Source organism: Convolutriloba macropyga, chromosome 8 (assembly GCF_964194025.1).
Source record: "Convolutriloba macropyga chromosome 8, txConMacr16.3, whole genome shotgun sequence".
NCBI lineage: Eukaryota > Metazoa > Xenacoelomorpha > Acoela > Convolutidae > Convolutriloba > Convolutriloba macropyga.
Window position 1 is genome coordinate 23,432,976 of NC_134475.1, and position 21,121 is coordinate 23,454,096.

The 21,121-nt window shown below is 33.3% G+C and overlaps 1 protein-coding gene across 2 annotated transcripts in view; it reads left to right on the top strand.

Annotated features, from left to right (window-relative positions):
- Nucleotides 1-7,420, top strand: part of LOC142344020 (uncharacterized) — a 32,824-nt gene extending 25,404 nt beyond the window's left edge. For both annotated transcript variants that reach the window (XM_075395466.1, XM_075395467.1), the window contains 2 exons: nucleotides 171-212; nucleotides 6,673-7,420. In XM_075395466.1, the coding sequence (XP_075251581.1) occupies nucleotides 171-212; nucleotides 6,673-7,338 (708 nt within the window). In that variant the 3' untranslated portion in view covers nucleotides 7,339-7,420. The remainder of the gene's footprint in view (nucleotides 1-170; nucleotides 213-6,672) is intronic.
- Nucleotides 7,421-21,121: the final 13,701 nt, after the last annotated feature.

Consider the following 21,121-nt stretch of genomic DNA (forward strand, 5'->3'; position numbering starts at 1 on the left):
CCTTGTTGATAGGTGTACTGTACTAATGAGTAACTCATTACTATCTACTATTTACACAAGACACATTAGCAAATTTTTCTTGTGCACAACCCAGTATCATAGATAGTAAATTAGCCAATAATTGTATATTTTTGTTTAAACTCTCAATTGTATTTCAGTTTATATTTCAGGTTGCTGAGGTCTACGCAGGCCAGTGCTACAAAAATGCCACAGTAAGTTGTTCTTAATCTACATGAGTAATCTGAATTAGGCAAATCTTAATGAGTGCAACAAAACTGATAAAATGAAAAATTTCATGATCTTTTACATGCGGAGAAAAAGTATCTCGAGAAAAAAGACCACTAACTAAAGCTGAAAAGCGAAGAGATATCACAATCATACTGCAAGGTGACTGTTTCTGTGCTGAGAAGAGACATTCTAACAAATCATCAAAAAAGAATGTGTTACTTTTTTATGTTCCCCCAAAACATTCTTTCAAAATATATTTTCAAAATTTATTCCCTGTTAGTTAGTAGACGTCTTTAAACCAAAAATTCACTTCATATCATGGTTTCTCAGGGTCAGCATTAATAATAAAACAACAAACAAGATGGTTTGCGCTCACTTTATTGGTGGTGATTTTTTTTGTGGTGAACTAACTTGTAAAAATCAATCCTGCAAGGTTCTGTATCCTGTATACTTAGAAATTTTGTGAACATAAGAAAGTTCTGGGAAATTTCACCTCAAAATTAATGGAAGCGTATGGTCGATAGTCGAGACTGGATGGTTATCTTATAGGAACCTGGCAGAAAAAAGGTTATATTGTAGGAATCTGGCAGAAAAATGGTTATATTGTAGGAATCTGGAAGAAATTTCTGGCAGAAGATGCATCCTCTTGTAAGAATCTGCCAGATTCCTACAAGATAACTACCCATTTTGGACTAGGGCTCATTTAAAAATTCTCACCAGATCATTATTTATGATCTGGTGAGAATTATTGTAAGACTTATTGTATGATTGTACACCTCGTTCAAATGCTTGAATGAGCTACTGAGATTAACCAGTAGTAAGTAGACATTTTGGTAGTGAGAAGATTTTACTTTTCACTTTCACCACTACTCCTGTAATGAAAGAGAGCAGTTGCTGAACAAATAATGTTGGTAGTCGCCTGCTTTTTTTAGGCAGCTTTCAGAAGGTATATTGCAAGCTCGTATAAACTAGGTTTAAGTAAGAACAAATGCGACCTATTAACGAATTGTCAAATCTTGCAAGTTTTTTGGTGAACAGGTAAAATAGTCCCAGACAAAACAGTCCCGAATAGCAAAAAAATCCCAGACAAAACAAGCCCAGATACGATAGCCCAAGAAGGCAGACAAAACAGACCCAGACAAAATAGTTTCAACTAAACATAGAGTTAAACAAATGCACACCAATTAACAAAAAACTCCTTAAGTTATTCATGTGATTGTATTCTCATCTAACTCATATTTAGCTGATTACAACTTAGTTTTTGCCAATTTTTGATATTTGAACCAATTTTTGGTGTAATCGTAATTCATATCAGAAGCATCACTGCATTCAGAAGCTTAACCTCATAGATTATGTTTGTTAATGTTTTGTAGATTATATTTACAATTGTTTCCATACTTCTTGGGGACCATTTTATCTGCTTTTGTTGGACGTTTATGCCTGGGACTATTTTGTATGCGAATATTCTGGAACTTGGGAATGGTTTGTCTAGGACTGTTTTGTCTGGGACTTTCTGTCGGAACATGGACCTTTTAAAAATTTACAAAAAAACCTATCAGTTTGTTTTTCATTGGTTACCACTCTTGCTTTTTCTACTAAGCAATTATTTTTGTACCGACCCCTCTTGTGGAGGGGTGTAGGAACTATATACTCAAATCGTTTTTTTTGTTCAGACAATTTTGGCCGATGGATATATTCATCGCAGAGAGTTGTGAGTGGTATCATTAGAAATCTCGTCCGGCGTAGAATATGGAATTTAAAAAATTCTTTTGTTTTTCGTTTTTTACAGGGAGTTATCGAGGTTTAAGCTTCTGAGAAAGCTATAGTGAACTCCATTGTTTTTATTCACATTTTCCAGAATTTTTTTTACTAAAGTTTCGTTAGTTTTGTTAAAATTGTTTTTTTTTCAAAAAAGTACGGTTGATTTTAGTTTAAAAGACAAGCCTATTTTTATTGGTCTTTATTGAAGTTTTTGTTAAAAGTTCCGGCTAAATATTTCAAAATTCAGACCTTTTCATTCAAAGCAGCACAAAATAGGCTTCTTTAGTCCACTTTGATTACTTTTGCTCGAAGTACACACCCAAACACCACTAACAAAATCTTTGTGGACTCATAAAGGGCTATTTCTACTTCAAATTCAGTTGAAAGTGCTCTGTAATTAAAACTTTGCGGGTTTTTGCTAACTCTACAAGTTGATTATGAAAAGCGCAGCATTTATTTTTGATTTTTTAACTAACAAATTAACTATATCGATAACATTAGAAACAGTAAATAATCCTAATGGACAACCATCATTAGCAGGGATAGTTTTGGACCAAACTTTGACTGTTACCAAACAAAAATCTATCGGATTGTAATCAGTCGGTCTTTTTCTAAAATAATTTCGCCGACCTTTATTATATTAATTAAAGATCAGAACATTTCAAATCAAAGGCTCGGAATTGATAGATTCAATTGGCTTTCCAAGCAGCTCCAAATAAAGCTTCTAGTTTTTTACTTGAAAGCTTATGGTCGTTTTCACTTTTAAAAATATTTGATTTTTAAATAAATTATTGCTCATTGAACTTTGCCTCTATTTTCGTTCTTAATTTTGTAAACTTTTAGTTTAGTGTTGGCAAATAAAGACTGCTTTTTTTCTACTGATATGAAATTCAATCTCTATTAAGGCTTTACGCCTTAAGTTATGGTTTTCTGGCTTTGATACTACTAGATTTTACTTTGTTTTTATTTTTACGTTTTTACACAGTTGATAATTTTAAAATCCTTAAAGATATAGATCATGGTTTTATCGGCTTCGACAATACTTTCTCGAAGAATTTATCTGATTTTATTATTTTTGTGTTTAACTGTCGCTTTTAGTTTGTCTTTTTAGTCGTATGAAATTTCCTGTAAAATGACGAGTTTCACTGGCTGTTCTTGCAATCATAGATGAGCCAATATTCTGATATTAGTAGATAGCTGATGGCTTTCATGACTCTGAAAACAATTGTTTTCCAAATAAAAAAAAAACTTTTTAACTTCTCAATTTTGTTCCTCTTATTGTCTATTTGTTACCTAGTCTCGTTAATTACAGGTCAAATATGATAAAAGTGTTGTCAGAGAAAAGATTTAGACGGTATTAATGGCACGGAACCTAATGTTTTTAGAGAATTCATTATGAATTTACTAGCTTCGACACAGGTCTTCCACAAAAAAAGTAAATTAATTTTTATTTTTTGTCATATTTGACCTTCTTTTTGTAGCCGTAAGACATTTTCTGGATAATTCCAGTTCAAGGGCTTCCTTTGTTTGAATAAACGAACCTATTTAATTTTTTCACTTTGTAATTAATGGCTTTCATGATTTTGGAAACTTTAGGAATATATTACTTAATTTTGCCTTTTTTTCCTTTTAGTCTATTTTTTACCTTGTCTCAGTAATGAGAAGTCAGATACTACAATATCTGTGTGCCAAAATGTGCAATAGAACATATTTTGAGGGACAAAATATGGCTTTTTCTCTTCGAAAACGTTTTCTGGGGAGTTTTATTTGATTTTGTTTGCTGTCTTTTCGTTGTTGTTTTGTAACCGCATAAAAAATGAATACCGACAGGTCTTAATGCCCTTCTATAGGAGTTTTGTCAATTGTAAACCTTTGGGATATTTCGATTGATTTCTAATGGTTTTCATTACGTTGAAATTAATTGTTTTTTTAAATATTTAAATAAGCTTTACTTCACTCTTTTTGTTTTCTGTTGTCTAATTGCTATCAAGCCGTGTTATGGACTGAACCCATGTCTTTTCTGATTATACAATTATGCCAAAATTGAGGAAGAGCGGGTTCGGAACCTCAGTAACAAAAACCAAAAACAACTTTGTTGACGTACAATTCATTCTAAAATAGTTGTCTTGTAATTTTCCAGCTAAATTGTAAAAATCGATCCTGCAAGGTTCTGTATACTGTATACTGAGCAATTTTGTGAACATAAGAAAGTTCTGGAAAAATTCAGGTCACAAATAATGGAAGCGTATACTCGGTAGTCGAGACTGGAAGCTTATCTTGTAGGAATCTGGGAGAAAAATGCTGATATTGTTGGAATCTTGCAGAAAATTGATTATATTGTAAGAAACTGTCAGAATCTGCCAGATTCCTACAAGATAATCATCCATTTTGGACTAGGGCTTATATACAAATTCTCACCAGATCATTATTTATGATCTGGTGAGAATTATTGTAAGACTGATTGTATGATTGTACACCTCGTTCAAATGCTTGAATGAGCTACTGAGATTAACCAGTATGAAGTTTTTGTTAAAAATTCCGGCTAAATATTTCAAAATTCAGACCTTTTTAATCAAGGCAGCACAAAATAAGCTTCTTTAGTCCATTTTGATTACTTTTGCTGGAAGTACACACCCAAACACAACTAACAAAATCTTTGCGGACTCATAAAGGGCTATTTCTACTTCAACTTCAGTTGAAAGTTCTCTGTAATTAAAACTTTGCGGGTTTCTGCTAACTCTATTAGTTTATTATGAAAAGCGCGGCATTTACTTTTGATTTTTTAACTAACAAATTAACTATATCGATAACATTAGAAAAAGTGAATAATCCTAATGGACAGACATCATTAGCAGGGATAGTTTTCGACCAAACTTGGACTGTTACCAACCAAAAATCCATCGGATTGTAATCAGTTGGTCTTTTTCTAATTTAATTTCGTCGACCATTTTCATATCAATTAAAGATCAGAACATTTCAAATCAAAGGCTCGGAATCGATAGACCCAATTGGCTTTCTAAGCAGCTCCAAATAAAGCTTCTCGTTTTTTACTTGAAAGCTTATGGTCGTTTTCACTTTTAAAAATATTCGATTTTTAAATAATTTATGGCTTATTGAACTTTGCCTCTATTTTTGTTCTTAATTTGGTAAAATTTTAGTTTAGTGTTGGCAAACAAAGGCTGCTTTTTTTCTACTGATATAAAAGTCAATCTCTATTAAGGCTTTACGCCTTAAGTTATGGTTTTCTGGCTTTGATACTACTAGATTTTACTTTTTTTATTTTTACGTGTTTGTCCTTTTTTCACGTTTTCTATTTTTGTCACATTAGCACGATGTTGACAGTTCATATATTGGCGAACAGTTGATAATTTTAAAATCCTTAAAGATATAGATCATGGTTTTAACGGCTTCGACACCACTTTCTCGAAAAATTTATCTAATTTTTTTTAATTATTTTTGTTTTTAACTGTCGCTTTTAGTTTGTCTCATTAGTCGTATGAAATTAAATTTCGTGTATAATGACAAGTTTCACTGGCTGTTCTTGTAATCAGAGGAAAAAAAGTAAATTAATTTTTATTTTTTGTCATATTAGACTTTCTTTTTGTAGCCGTAAGACATATTCTGGATAATTGCAGTTCACGGGCTCCCTTTGGCGAATAAACGAACCTATTTAGTTTTTTCACTTCGTAATTAATGGCTTTTATGACTTTGGAAACCTTGGAAAAATATTACTTAATTTTGCCTTTTTTTCTTTTTAGTCTATTTTTTACCTTGTCTCAGTAATGAGAAGTCAGATACTACAATATCTGTGTGCCAAAATGTGCAATAGAACATATTTTGAGGGCCAAATATGGCTTTCCCTCTTCGAAAGCGTTTTCTGGCGACTTTTATTTGATTTTGTTTGCTGTCTTTTTGTTGTTCTTTTGTAACCGCATAAAAAAATTGAATACCGACAGGTCTTAATGCCCTTCTATAGAAGTATTGTCAATTGTAAACCTTTGGGATATTTCGATTGATTTCTAATGGTTTTCATTACGTTAAAATTAATTGTTTAATATGCTTTACTATAATCTATTATAAAACAATTGTTTAATTGTAAATATGCTTTACTTTACTCTTTTTTTTCTATTGTCTAATTGCTACCAAGCCTTGTTATGGACTGGAGCCATGTCTTTTCTCGTGAGTTAAAAGTTATTTTGTTCAGTTGCAATTTTATCAGACGCTATGTTGACTTTATTATTAAGTTTTAATTTTTAAAACGGACAAAGTTTTTGATGTGTAATGTTTGTTGTTGTTGTTTGATTTTGCTGTTCGTCATGACCCACTTTCTTGATATTGGCATATCTCATCAATCTAACGCCTCATTTTTTTATTCAACTGAGATATTTCCTTTGGAGGCTATCTTTTCGTTCATACACCAATTTTTTTGAAAAAAACTTGAATTTTTGGGTTTTTCTATCTGTTCCTCATTTGGTAGACAGTTATGCCAAAATTGTGGAAGAGCGGGTTCGGAACCTCATTTGCGATTGGACAATACCGCGCCTCCTTGTTAATGTTATAATTTTCATTATTTTCATTTCGCTGTGATCAAGGATTCAAGTTAATTATTTTTATTTTATCGGTTCATGTAAATCTTCGGTTGAATGTTTTCTACACCATTTTGAGTGCAATGAACAATTTCAGGTGATCCGCAAGGGCGACAAGACACCCAGGAGTTACCAGAAATGGGTGGTAGACAGAAATACTTATGGAAAAGACACGTTCCCAAGGTACTGCAATGGGCCAGCCTACTTCTTTTCAGCCTCACTTTTGCCTCAAATTGTTACCAAGTGTCCTTATCATTGCACGGGATTCCCAGACAACTATCACCCTGACGCCACCACTCATTGGTCAGATAGCCAACCAATCACGAAACAGGATTTCAAAGACGCACCAACCCAATTGGCTGCTCCTTCAAACAAGCATTCATTTCGAAGCGCAACAAATATTACAAATAAACCAATCAGAAGCTCCGAAACTACTGCTAAACAGCCAATCACATCGCGCAACGCATCACAGCCAATCAGAAACGATTCAAATTGCTTTTGGAATTGGGAAGATGTATTTTTTGGATCATGCATTAGCACATTTGAGAACCAACCCTTTACAAATTTTGAGGGTTATGGATACTTTCTAGGGGGTATGCCTCGACTAAAAAGCCTGGATAGGAGCAAACCGTATGCTGCAATACACCCGGTCAAGAGGGCCAGATCTCAGTTGGCTCTTCACAAATATTACGCCAATTTGACCAGTGGAAACTTGAGAGCTGAAAGGGTTGCCAGTGTGCTGGCTAATGCCAAAGTAGTTTAGAATGTCAGTTTTTTTCTGTAATTATAAATATACCCAATTAATGCAAAATTTTTGTTGTACAGAATTAATCAATTTTCTCATATGTTTTTTTCCGAAAATAGGCCTAACAATATCAAATAGGAAAGTGTGCTTGTTAATAAACTTACAACGTACTACTGACTGGGGAGGGGGGGCACAAAAGTAAAAGATCCCAATTCCGCAACTCCAGTGATACAAATTTTTCAAGACGTTTTTTGTAATGGTGTCTTCTGATGTTTTCTGGTGTCTAGGTCCAGCTTCAAAGAGAAAAGTAATTTTCAACAATTTATTCTAAAATCTGCAACTGTAAAAACTGGAACGATTATTTGTTAGGTTTTTGGCTTTGAAAATCAACAAGATTAAACTGAGAAACTATAGCGAATACAAATTTGAAATATTCAATTGTTAACTAAATTGTATGAGAATATTTCAATGAAAACGTTTTCCTGCTTAATTAACCTAAACGTGCAACCAAGGGTCCAGGTTTTCTCTGAAATTTATTTAAGAAGATCGCTGATCGTCCCTGAAAAAATTTTTCAGCCGATAAATCTTACATAATTATCCACTGAATGTGCTGAATTTTAAATACATTTCTTGCATATTTTTCTCACTTGTCAATACATTAAGCGGATAATTATGTAAGATTTAACCGCTGAAAGTTTCTTCAGCAGCTGTCAGTGCATTTCAGAAAACATTTTAGTACTTTTAACAGTTATCTTACACAATTTCAGCACTTATTTTGCACATTTTACCACTTTACTCGCCAATTTGAAAAATCGCAAAATCTGTTTTCTCTTTTTTTTTGCATCTGTAAATACAGAAGCAGCACCGGCGCAAGACGAAACAGCACCAGAGCAGTCCACCTCAGAAAATTGTTTGCTTATATAACTGGCAAACGAATTAGGATCCTTGTCAACTCTTAGGATAAATCAGTTATTGCAGCTGGAGTATATTGCCACATTTCTTTGAATGAAACAAGGTTGGTTAAGTATAGTTGTGTTTCTTCGTTGGCCGTATTGAAAGTAATTTCTTTCAAAAAATGTGAATAATCGCTTTAAGAAAACAACGCAGATTTTTGATCAATTAGTGGCTCTACAGAATCGCAAAAATTTTTAAATGTTGAATCTGTGTAAGAAAAGCGCTTATGGAGTGCTGAAATTATGTAAGAACTGTGCTGAAATTTTGAATTGTTGAATTTAAGTAAGAAAAGTGTTGAAAATGCTGAGTTCGGGATTTTCGGTAGTTCCGAAATTATCTAAGAGATGTGCCGAAAAATGTGCTAAAATTTTGTAAGAATTGTGTTGAAAAGTGCTGAAAATATTTCTATTCAGCACATTCACCGACTAAAAATATACTTTGCACACATCCAGCATATTCCTTACATAATTTGAGCATTTTCAGCGGATTTCCTAGAGAATTTTCAGCTTACACCAGCTCACATTTCGAACCGGGAAAGAAATTATTTAATATTGTTAACTGCAGAGAAAGACTAATTTTGATCGCGATCACTTGGTATAGTTTGAAACTTTACGTCTATATTTAATTCAATTTTGCATTACGATAATTTTGCTATTCTCTGCAACCAGCAGGAATTTTGGATTTTGGTATTAAAACCTATCCCCTCCCCCAAGTCCCATTTCTTAAATTTCCCAGAAACATACGTATGCCAAAGTGTATTGAAAACAGTGGTTTTATTCACTCAGAGAGCAGAAAAAAGAGAATGCTTCACACATTTTTTGACACATGCAAGAAAAATTCAAAAAAAGTATTTTCAGCCAAGTCAGTATTGCTTGTGAATACAAATGAAAAAATTTAGAAATATAAAGTAAAACCAGCGTCCAGGATTTGGTCAAACTTATGAAAGAACAACCGCTGAAAAAGACTTCAGCAGGTGAACCTAACATAATATTCCGCTTAATCTGCCAATTTTTCAGCAACTTTCATACACAATTTAAACACTTATATTACGCATTTTCAACGCTTGCCTTAAACAGTTTGGATTTTTTTTCATTCGTTTTCTGCTTCTGTGTATACAGAAGCAACAACGGAGCAAGACTGAACATCATTAGAATCAGTTGGAAATCTGCCAAAAGAATTAAGAATTTTGTCAACTCTTAAGATAAGGCAGTTATCGTAAGTTCTGCAAGAGAAATTGTGTAAGAAAGGCGCTGAATCCACTGAATTTGAAGTTTTCACAAATGCTTAGAAGATGTAAGAAATGTTGCTGAAGTTTTGCAAGAGTCGTGTTGAAATTATGTAAGAAAAATGCTGAATCCGCTGAACTTGAAAAATTTGAAATGTGTAAGAAAGGTGCCGAATCAAATGCTGATTTTATGAAAGAAGTGTGCTGAAATGTGCGCAAATTTTTATTTCAGCGGATTCAGCGCCTGTTTTTCAATTTTCAGTTCAATCAGCACAAATCTTACAAATTTTCCGCATATTTTTTTGTTTACATTCTTTTGCCAAAATGTGCTAGTAGTTGCAAGTTTTCGAAATAAATGCTGTCATAAAATCTCTGTGCATTAATGTCAGAAATAAAATCTCCTTGACAGTTGGCAGCAATGCAATTAATTAACTCTAAATATGGGAACAAAACCACTCATTAGAATTAAACGACAACGATATAAGTACCACTCATTAATCAAATTTGAAAAAATCAATAAAGTTGAGCCAAAGGACCTATTAATCACCTAAAACCGCCATAATTAACTGCTGAAATTTAACCCATGACTTATTAAGTTAGCAGTTGAGACCAGTGACCTTTGAGAGCATCGCAACGGATTGAAAGAGAACAGGAACTGGCATTAATAGTAGAATAAACAATTTTCCTAGCCAAATATAATGTCTTCTGAAATGAGACGGAAAAAAATTGAGTAGTCGAGAACGTGAAAACTGATTATTGGTCCTTAATTTTAAGCAGAAAAAAATTGTTGAATTGGGCATTTTGTATTTATATTAGGCCAGTGATATCAGAGTGGTTTGCCAGATTTGACATGAAGTCAGCGTAACCTAACAGTAGACCAAAAAACTGATTTATAATCCGCAGAAATTGACAAAATTTTAAAGCAATGAAAAGTAAGATTCTGGTTTCAGTTATTTATAATGAGCTTCGGTTCGTTTCTTTCGTCAATCGGATCTCTTATCAGTAATCAGTTTTCTGATGTCAAACAAATTTTCTGTGATGACGAAGTTAAAATAATGATTACTTTGCTTCCTTAATAATTGCATTTATATTAAACACGTCTCAACTCTGAAAAAATTCTTCGATGAACGTTTTTTGCAACAAGTAAATTAAAATTATAACCATAAGGTTAAATATACCTGAAACAAAAAATATTTCAAATCATTCAAACAATAATAATATAATAAACATCAACAAATTTCTTAAAGAATCACATTTTAAAATTTTCTTTTGATTGTTTTCTTCCTAAAAATAAAAATAACTTTTAAAAGCTCCTACGTTACAATTCAAAGGAATTTTGTCATGTTGTGAGAGCAAGAAATCATTCAACGTTTCCTTAAAAACGTTTTCATTTTTTGCCAACCGAAGCCAATGTGGTAACTTATTCCATTTCTGTACGCATTGACGAACAATCGAATTCATTCCAAAGCTGATTTTGGCATTTTGTCTAATTTTGAATTGTTTTGTTCGAGTATTTTGATGAAGACTCAGATACTCGTGAAATTTTTCAGAATTTTCGAGCCTAGCGACGTCATAACAAAATTTGATTAGCGACATGTTTGCTATTATTAGCTCAGCTGGTAGGGTCTTTGTCTCGATTAGCAGATCTCTCGCTTTGTCATACTTTTTGCGTAGAAAGCACACCTTTATACCCCAGTTAATCTGTCGGTTAAGGCGTTTTAGATTTTTTGCAGATAAATTTTGAAAAAAGATTGCCGAAAATGATAAGTGTGAAAGCACAAGTGATTTTAGAAGAAGAATTCGCGCGTTCAGGGGAACTTGATGTCTTATAAGGTAAATTGATCTTATAGCATGAGCCATCTTTTTCAAGGTTTTATTTAGCTGCTCCTCGAAACTAAGATTCCTGTCAATTTGAATACCAAGATATCTGCAACTTTTTGTGTTGTGAGAACTTCGTTTTTATAAAAAATAGATCCAAAATCTGAATTATCGCGCGAGAAAAAAATTAATTTGGTTTTGTTTGTATTCAAAGTTAGTTTGTTCATCTCTACATATTCTTCTGTTTTTTGTAAAATTTCCGTGACTTTTCCTTGTAAGCTACCTTTCTGTCCGCAACAGACAATACTTGTGTCATCTGCGAATTGGATTACCTTTTCCGTTGTGCTTATATTAGATGAGAAATCGTTCACATATAAAAGAAAAATGAGTGGTCCTAAAACAGTTCCTTGTGGCACACCGTGATTCAAAATTTCACAATCAGAGAATATGCCGTTAAGTTTCACCTTTTGTCTGCGGTTGGCAAGAAATGAAAACAGTAATTCTTTCGCTTCCTGGGAAAAACCATACATTTCAATTTTTTTAAGGAAAATGTTATGCGAAATGGAATTAAACGCTTTTGCAAGGTCTAGAAAAATAGCAACAGTTTCCTTGCTTTGATCTAAATTAGCCGAAATTGTTTCAACCAGTTCTAGAACTGCATCTGTTGCAGACTTTTTTTTCTGAAATCCGAACTGCTCTTTGTTTATAATTTTATGCTTATCAATAAACTCCATCATCTGATTCAAAAGGAGGCGCTCAAAAATTTTTTGCGAAACTCGGAGTTACAGAAATTAGTCGATAATTTGTGCTATCTAATTTATCACCTTTTTTGAAAATTGGTGTTACATAGGCTAGTTTCATTTTAGTTGGGAAAATTTTCTCCCTAAAGCACTCATTTAAGGCGAATTGTAGATGTACGCCTATAGCTAATTTGCAAGACTTTATGAGTCGAATTGAGATTTCACTAGGTCCTGCTGCTTTGTTATCGTCCAGCGAGTCAATGACTGAATAGAGTATTTTTCTAGTCACACTTCTGAATGTGAATTCAGGTATATTAAGTTTATCAAGGTATTCACAAGCAATATCCAAACCTTTGAAAACACCTAGATTAGCAAATGATCTATTCAGACAATTTACAATATTTTTTGGTTCCCTTGAAATTTCACCACTGTCTACATCAACCTTGACAATTCTTTCATTCGGACTGGTCTTTTGTTTAATGAATCTCCATTGTTGCTTACTTGTTGGTAAATTTTGGAAGAAATTGACGCAAAAATTGTTGTGCGCCTCCCTTAGTCTCCTATTAGCTAAGTTTCTTAAGCGTTTAAATTCCTTGTACTTCTCACTGTCAGGATCTTTTTCCATTTACTGAAAAAAAAATGTTTTTCTGCAATCAAATGTTTCAATTCTTGTGTTAGCCAGGGCTTAGAATTCGTATAAGTTTCTCCCCTTTTTTTAACACTCTGAATTGGTGCGTGTTTTTCAACAATTTTCTCAAAAATGTCGAGGAATTAATCAAACATATCGTTGCTATTCTCAGATTGGTACATTCTATACCATTCGGCAAGGGCAAAATCTCTGTTAAATTTAGAGTGTGAGAAAAGTCGAAAATTTTTCATCGTTATTATGTTGTCACTCTCAGATTTCAACGAGAGGTTTGATTCGAAAATAACAAGAAAATGGTCGAAGTTAAAAGGGGTTGTTGTGACGTTGTAGGCAAATATCTGATCTTTTGAAACGAAACACTGATCAATAAGTGTAAATGTTTTATCAGTACATCTGGTTGCATCACTTAGGAATTCTGAATTAATCAAAATTTTGAAGGTGCTTGGCATTTTTTTGAACGCGTAGGAGCCCGTACCTATTTCTAAGTGCATTTCAGTACTGGGCCAGTATAAATGCAATTCCTAATCATTACTGAATCATAGACTGATTCATGTCACTTTTTTTGACTTGTCAGACTTGGGTTCAGTCTGATTTTACAATGGTCAGACATGGGCCAAATGTAAAAATAAAATTACGTACGAGGATTGAACCCACGATCTCTTTCTCCCTAGACGTTGCTCCCCTTTTCTGCGCCACCTTTACTGTTGCAATGTTTACTTTTGCGCCGTTAATATACGCTTGAAAGAAGAGAAATTTAAGCGAGAAAGGGAACAAATTATAATTACATGGGAGATTTGAATTTACAATTGCTTGGAGCAGTACTGATTTACACTTGGAGTTAGGTACGGGAGATTATTGATCAATTAACTACATTTGAACTTCCAGAAAATGGATCTCTATTGTTGTTTAATTCTTTCTTAAAAATCGTTTAAGAATCTTGACAACCACATGCACACTTGCGGGCCTGAGATTTTTTAGATTTGAAATGAAAAAAATTCTTATTGTACTCTAGTTTAAATTACGACGCAGAGGAATACCCAAATCGTCACGGGGAGATATGTCCGATGCGTGTATCTCGTGTTCGTTTTTACTATGTTAATACATTGAAAATGGAACAATATTGCTGAAAATAGCTACTTTAGCAGAAACCGGTAAAATGGAAGGGAAATTAGCTACCCGTGTTCGCAAAAGTGTCCTAATCCTAGCCGCGAAATACAAGTACAAACCTTATAACCTATTTTTCGCACGGCTTGTATCACGCATCTGTTCCATTTATGTATCGAGTTTTCGCACGCAATATAGCTCCATTTCGCATATAATGCGCAATTAAGCCTAACTTAATTACTACTTATCTAATTAGGCCTAACTTATTACTACTAGTAGTACTTTATTAGTACTTTATTACTACTTATAGTACTTTATTACTCCTTATTACTACATATTACTACCAATTTTTACTACTTATTAAAATTGGCCAGTCCCACATTGATATACAAGCCTTTGATGTGCGAGGGATTTTTCGGGAACAAAATCAGTTTTGTTGGTTGCATGTATTTAAAGCACTTTACTACTAATTGTTAAAATCGGCCAGTCCCACATTGATATACAAAGCCTTTGATCTGCAAGGGATTTTTCGGGAAAAGAATCAGTTTTTGTGGTTGCATGTATTTAAAGCACTTTAAAGCTTTGAAAGCTTCAATTAAATTTTTATTAAGGTGCTAATTGCAAGCTCAAAGTGCGCGCGAATAATAAATACCTAAATTGAGAGGAAACGTGCTGCAAGACGTGTAACCTACTTTTCGTTCCAAATGTTTTTTTTCCGCAAAATTAGCGGAACCCCTTTTGCGAAAAGTAAGATACAAAGGATGTCTCCTAATTCCGTTCATTGAATGTATCTAATTTTCGAGCCAATTTTACTAAGGCGGAAATTTTGGGTTATACCTCTGCGTCGTAATGTAAGTTACAGTTTTTACAACTGCTTCGAAAATTTTATTTTCCTAACATTTTGGCAAGTACTATTACATCCGATTCCTGATCACAGTCAAAATTTGGAGAACTAGAAACAAAAACGGCTAAACTTTTCTGCAAAAACCACTTGTTCACTTGCTATGTTCATCACAAAAAAAACAAACAAATATTTAACAGACATGAAAAAAAAATTCCTGACTGTGACATTTTTGTTATTTTTCCATGTTTTCCATTAACCTTCTCCTAAAAGGTAGTTTTTTGAAGAACTAACTTTTTTTCAATAGATATGTGAACCAATTTGTGGATTTTAATTCATACAAAACAAATAATTCGTGCCATTGTCATTGCACCTACTGATAAATCTTAGATACCATGTTATTTCGTCAGTGGAATATTAATATTAATAAACAAAAAATACAGCCTTTTACATAACTAAAAGTGCAAATGACAACCACACCAAGCAAGTGTACACTATTGGGTCTAACTGACTTGTATTCAAGTGCCTCTAGCGGAAAATAAGTTAATATTTTTATGTGACCAGTATGGATTTTAAAAAAGTTTCAGTGAGACACCTAAACACGTTTTTTGTAGTTAGTACGGTAAAAATCATTCCTATGAACTGAATCCAAAGTTAGGAATTCCTAAAATTATGTGCCAGTTTACGTTGCTCGTGTTCGTTGAGACTTTTGACATTGCTTACAAAATTTGCTACGGTATTTTTGCCGCCTTTCAAATTTTTTCCTATTCTATTATTCAAAAACTTTTCATACATTCATCCGATATATAGCAGTACGCTTAATATCGTGTCAATATTCCATCTACAGATCTGTGTTCCATAAATTGATGTAATGGAACAATTATATAGAAGAAAAAGGTGAAGAAAAGTCGTTCGCCCAACACAAATCGTTGTGCAATTCCAGTCCACACTACCTGAGTCTGGAAAATTAATAAAATATTGGTATTAGTTTTATTTTTTTTTATTTTTTAGTTTTACACTATTAGTTTTAAACGTTTCTTCATCATGCAAACAAATTTAGTTCAAAAAAAATAAATTTTTTATTTTGAAAGGCGGCAAAAAGAGTGGGCCGAACGACTTAATATCAGTGAGACTTTCAAATTTAGGCAGCATGAATTTTAGCAACAATTTGAATATTTTTGAAATCGGTTCTGTAACAAAAAAGGATTTCATATAGAAGCACCATTAAATCAAACGTATGTTTTCCTGTAGAACCTGAAAATTTAGGTTTGTCCAATCATCATTAAGTCACCCCACTTCGTTCGGCTTCTTGCTAGTTATTTAAGCCAACAAATTTTAGATATCGTTTTAACTATTTAGCATGAGTTTTGAACATGAGCGTACAATTTCAAGGTATCATTCTGAAGTTGTTGTTATATTTTAAATTGTTTTTTAAGACCAAAACAGTTTGAATTTAGCACTCAAATGAGAGCGAAAACGTTCTCCTTTCTCTATAATTTGGGCAAAAAAATTTTCCGCCCAATTTTATACTATTCCCCATTACACTACATCCACTAGTTTGCCAATCTGAACATTTTGAATGATTCTCAGCCAAAAATTTAACTTACTTAATAGCATTTTTAAAACGTTTTTGTCTGATGCATTTTCTATTGAAGGAGCGTGATACGTGCAATTTTTGATTGACCAGAAATTTATTTTTGTTGATTGACCAAATTTAAATTTATTGATTGACCAAATTTTTTATCAACTTCGCTTCAAATTTGTTATTTTTGTCACCTAATTTTAATGGCGGAGATGGTTGGCTCTGTGCTGATAATCTTTCCCAAATTTGGTAACTTCAGCTTGGATAGCAAAAGGCCTACTTTAATCACGTGCTTTGGCAAAAATAATGAAAAAAGAAAAAAAAACATCATGATGACTTTAAAAAGCAGATCATTATTTTCAGTATTTACTGCAAATAATATGCACCCTAAATTTCACTTTTGATTCGGTTACATTTTGTTTAACCTGAATCATTGAAAAAATGCATAATCAGTCTAATTAATGATCAGCAACAGTTGTCTTAAACCCTGATGCCTTGACAGCTCTTCCTAAATAGTATACTGCACGTAAAGTTCAATTTCTTGAAACCATTCTCTCCGTAATGAGACAAAATTGAAAACTGAAAAAGCATAATCAGTCTAATTAATGATCAGCAACAGTTGTCATAAACACTGATGCCTCGACAGCTCTTCCTAAATAGTATACTGCACGTAAAGTTCAATTTCTTGAAACAATTCTCTCCGTAATGAGACAAAATTGAAAACTGCAAAAACATAATCAGTCTAATTAATGATCAGCAACAGTTGTCTTAAACACTGATGCCTTGACAGCTCTTCCTAAATAGTATACTGCACGTAAAGTTCAATTTCTTGAAACCATTCTCTCCGTAATGAGACAAAATTGAAAACTGAAAAAGCATAATCAGTCTAATTAATGATCAGCAACAGTTGTCTTAAACACTGATGCCTTGACAGCTCTTCCTAAATAGTATACCGCACGTAAAGTTCAATTTCTTGAAACCATTCTCTCCGTAATGAGACAAAATTGAAAACTGAAAAAGCATAATCAGTCTAATTAATGATCAGCACCAGTTATCTTAAACACTGATGCCTTGACAGCTCTTCCTAAATAGTATACTGCACGTAAAGTTCAATTTCTTGAGACCATTCTCTCCGTAATGAGACAAAATTGAAAACTGAAAAAGCATAATCAGTCTAATTAATGATCAGCAACAGTTGTCTTAAACACTGATGCCTTGACAGCTCTTCCTAAATAGTATACTGCACGTAAAGTTCAATTTCTTGAAACCATTCTCTCCGTAATGAGACAAAATTGAAAACTGAAAAAGCATAATCAGTCTAATTAATGATCAGCAACAGTTGTCTTAAACACTGATGCCTTGACAGCTCTTCCTAAATAGAATACTGCAAGTAACGTTCAATTTCTTGAAACTATTCTCTCCGAAACGAGACAAGTTTGAAAACTGAAAAAAAGAACAAAGTATGCAAACAACACATTCTATTCCAGTACTCAACATTTGACTGTTAATTTCAAAACTTTGCAAGGTCTTACTTATGACGGCTGATCTGCAAGATCATGCAAAATAAAGATTCCTGGGTAAAAATGATTGTAAAAACATTGCAAGATATCCATCTCTTGAACCTTAAAGTTGAAATTACTTGCAACAACTGTCTAGTTAATATATTTGGCTTTCACGTAGGTTTTCACATTTGGCTTTACAGTGTCTATTTGCGATATCCGCTAATAAACACTTGCTTGCCTTTTTCCAGCGAGAAACCTAATTTGTTTTCTTTTTAAAAAAAGGAAGGGGGAGGGGAGAAAAGTATTAAAAATGTAAAGTGGGACCTATAAGCAACCTGAAGACACGTTCTTACGCAAAACTACAGCAAACCAAAATCAAGGCCAGTTGCATTAATAAATTTACTTGTTTCTTCTTTACATTCTCCAAACTTAGACGGACAGATGATTTTAAATAAGCAAACTAATATTCTACAGAACATACGTTCCCTTCAGAAAAACCTTGATCTGCTAAACATTCATTTAGAAATTTTAAAATCTAAACCTATAGCCCTTTGCCTGTCAGACACTTGGCTTAAGAACCACTACGAAACGTCACAATTCTGACTGAAAGAATACCAAAAACTGTGCAGTTGTGAGGGAATGAAAAGAGGAGTTGTGTAGGAATTTTCATAATGAAAGACATGGATTTTGTTGAAGTGAAAAGATGAGATCACAACGATCTGCAGGCTCTTACAATAAAGATCAGTGCAGATTAGCAACGTTATCTGATTATTACTTTTATAAATATTCCACCTAGAAAACAAAACACTGTGACTTTTCAAAGGCTAGAAAATTACTTAGATACCTTGCCAATTGATCCTGAAGATAAACATATACTATGTTGAGACTTCAACATTAACTTTTTGGTTAATATTGCAAACTTCCGGACAATACTCACCTTGGTGGCAGGAAAAAACCTCTCTGTAGTTGAAAACTTTGAACCAACGCGCGAAACCTTGAGCACGGAATCAACTCTGGTTGCGTTTTTTGTCTTCTGTCTTCTAAATGGAACACTTTGTCTTCTGTCCAATCTACTGATTCCGGCATTTCAGACGATCATACAGTAACAGTAACATTTGAACAACATCTGGAAAACTCGTCCATCGGGCACGAATAGTTTTGAAGGAGATGGGCCAAATTACAGAACCGTAAATTTGTCGAAGACCTCAACAGTATCTTGATGGACAAAATTAAAAATAATTACCTGTAATGGTACTGAATGGTCCCCGATAAGGCTTTTGAAAAACTGCATGAAATTTTGATTAAAATCCTAGACGAAAGTCTACCAATACTAGATTCCGCTAGAACTGGAGTACAAAAGACATGGATAGGTAACCAGGCGAAAAGTGCTGCGGCAAAAAAGTGCATCAGAAAAATGTGTCTACAAAACCCAGATAACAATGTTTTGCGAAATGATTACAAAGCTCAATGCAAACTTGTCAGAAATCTAATCAATCAAAAACTAAGACTTTTTTACCCAAATAAGATCGAAAAAGAAGCAGCCAACAGCAAAAAAAGTTTCTTCAATCTCTTCAATGAAACATCGGGCAAAACTCTACCGGCTCACCACAATAAACAAATAGTGGAAAACATAGAAACCTTTAAAACTTTTTTTGCAAACATTGGAGTAGAGCTAGCAAAAACGTTTGAAACAAAACAGAGATATGGAATCGAATCTAACACGAATACCATATTCCATTTCCCAATAACCTGTTCCGAAATCATTGGCACACTGCGAGTGCTTCCGTCAAAGTTTAGTTTAGACTGCCGCAACATAAATTACTTTTTTCTCAAAAAATGTTCTCGGGCAGTTAGTCCACTATTTGAAACATTATATAATGAGTGTCTGAAGCATGGCTTGTTTTTTCAATCCCTGAAAATAACCAAAATTGTGCCTTTTTTTAAAAGCTTTGATCGTAGGGAACCCACAAACTACAGACCAATCTCACTACTTCCAGCCATTGGCATATTGTTTGAAAAATCATTATATAAAAGAATCCAATTTGGTTTTCGAAGAAAATTAAGTACTGTTGACGCCATAGCTTCCTTATTTGAAGAAATCAGAGCAAACTGGTTGAAAAAAAACTTAACTAAAAGCACTTTTATTGATCGAAAAAAGCTTTTGATACAGTGAACCAGGAGCTACTGCTGAAAAAGTGTGAACACTACGGACTCCGAGGAATGGTACTGAAAATGCGTGAATCCTACCTGAAAGACCGACTCCAAAACATTAAAATAGGAAAAATTGAATATGAAAAGAAAAGCGTTAAAGGTGGAGCACCACAAGGATCACTTTTTTGTTCAATGCCTTCCATTATCTACCTAAACGAAGTTCCGATTCAAAAATCAAAAGAAAGCCAGAATATAACTTAGGCTGATGATACAGTTGTTTCAAATAAAGGTAGTATTGACATAGTAGGAAAAAAAACACGATGCCGAACTAGCCGCAGTTGCGAGCTGGTTTCATAAAAACAAATTGACAATTGACAAAACAAAAACAAAAAAACACATGGTGCGTGGAAAAAGACGCAATCTAAACCAGCACAAAGTGACAATTGATCAAGCAGAAATCGAACATAACAGCTCTTTTAGGTATCTACTATTAATATTAGACGACCAGTCGAAATTCAAAGATCATATTAACTACATCAAAAGAAGCTTTTAAAATTTTGTTCCTCTTTTTACCGATTAGATCTTTTTTTACAAGAACACAGCTTCTATGGATTGTTAAAATCTATGTCCTACCAAAAGTACAATACGAAATCTTGGTCTACTGATCTACTAATGAAAATCTTTTAAAACCAATCAACATGTTAATTAAAAGAATTTTAAAAATAATTTTCTGGAAACGTAAATACGTCAATCGAGCAAATACGAATTCACAATTTGATAAGCAACGCCTTTGAGTTACATGCTTTTTGAAATATTCAAAGTACTTGTAAATCTAATGAAAAGCAACCGTTAAGTGAAGATTTTTCAACCATAATAGCGGACTCGGACCTTAATGAAACCATGAAAAAGAGATATCGTGGACAGTATGTAAATATTGGCAGACAAAAACTTGATAGTATTTCACTGAAATGTAGAGTTCATGGGATGCTAAAAAGGGTACTAAATTATAGCAATTCTTTTTTTGAAGACGTTAGAACAATAAAAATGCCAAAAATTAAAGAATTTTGTCATACACTTTTGAACCTTAATTAAATTGGTAACCAGAACTTAATAGACAGACTCTTTCATGCTCATTAGAGCAAAATTTTTGGTTGCAACAAACACAATTTCTTCAATATCTAACCTCTACTACAAAAGGATAACTTTTCGCTTTTAATTTTTTTTTTTTCATTATTTCG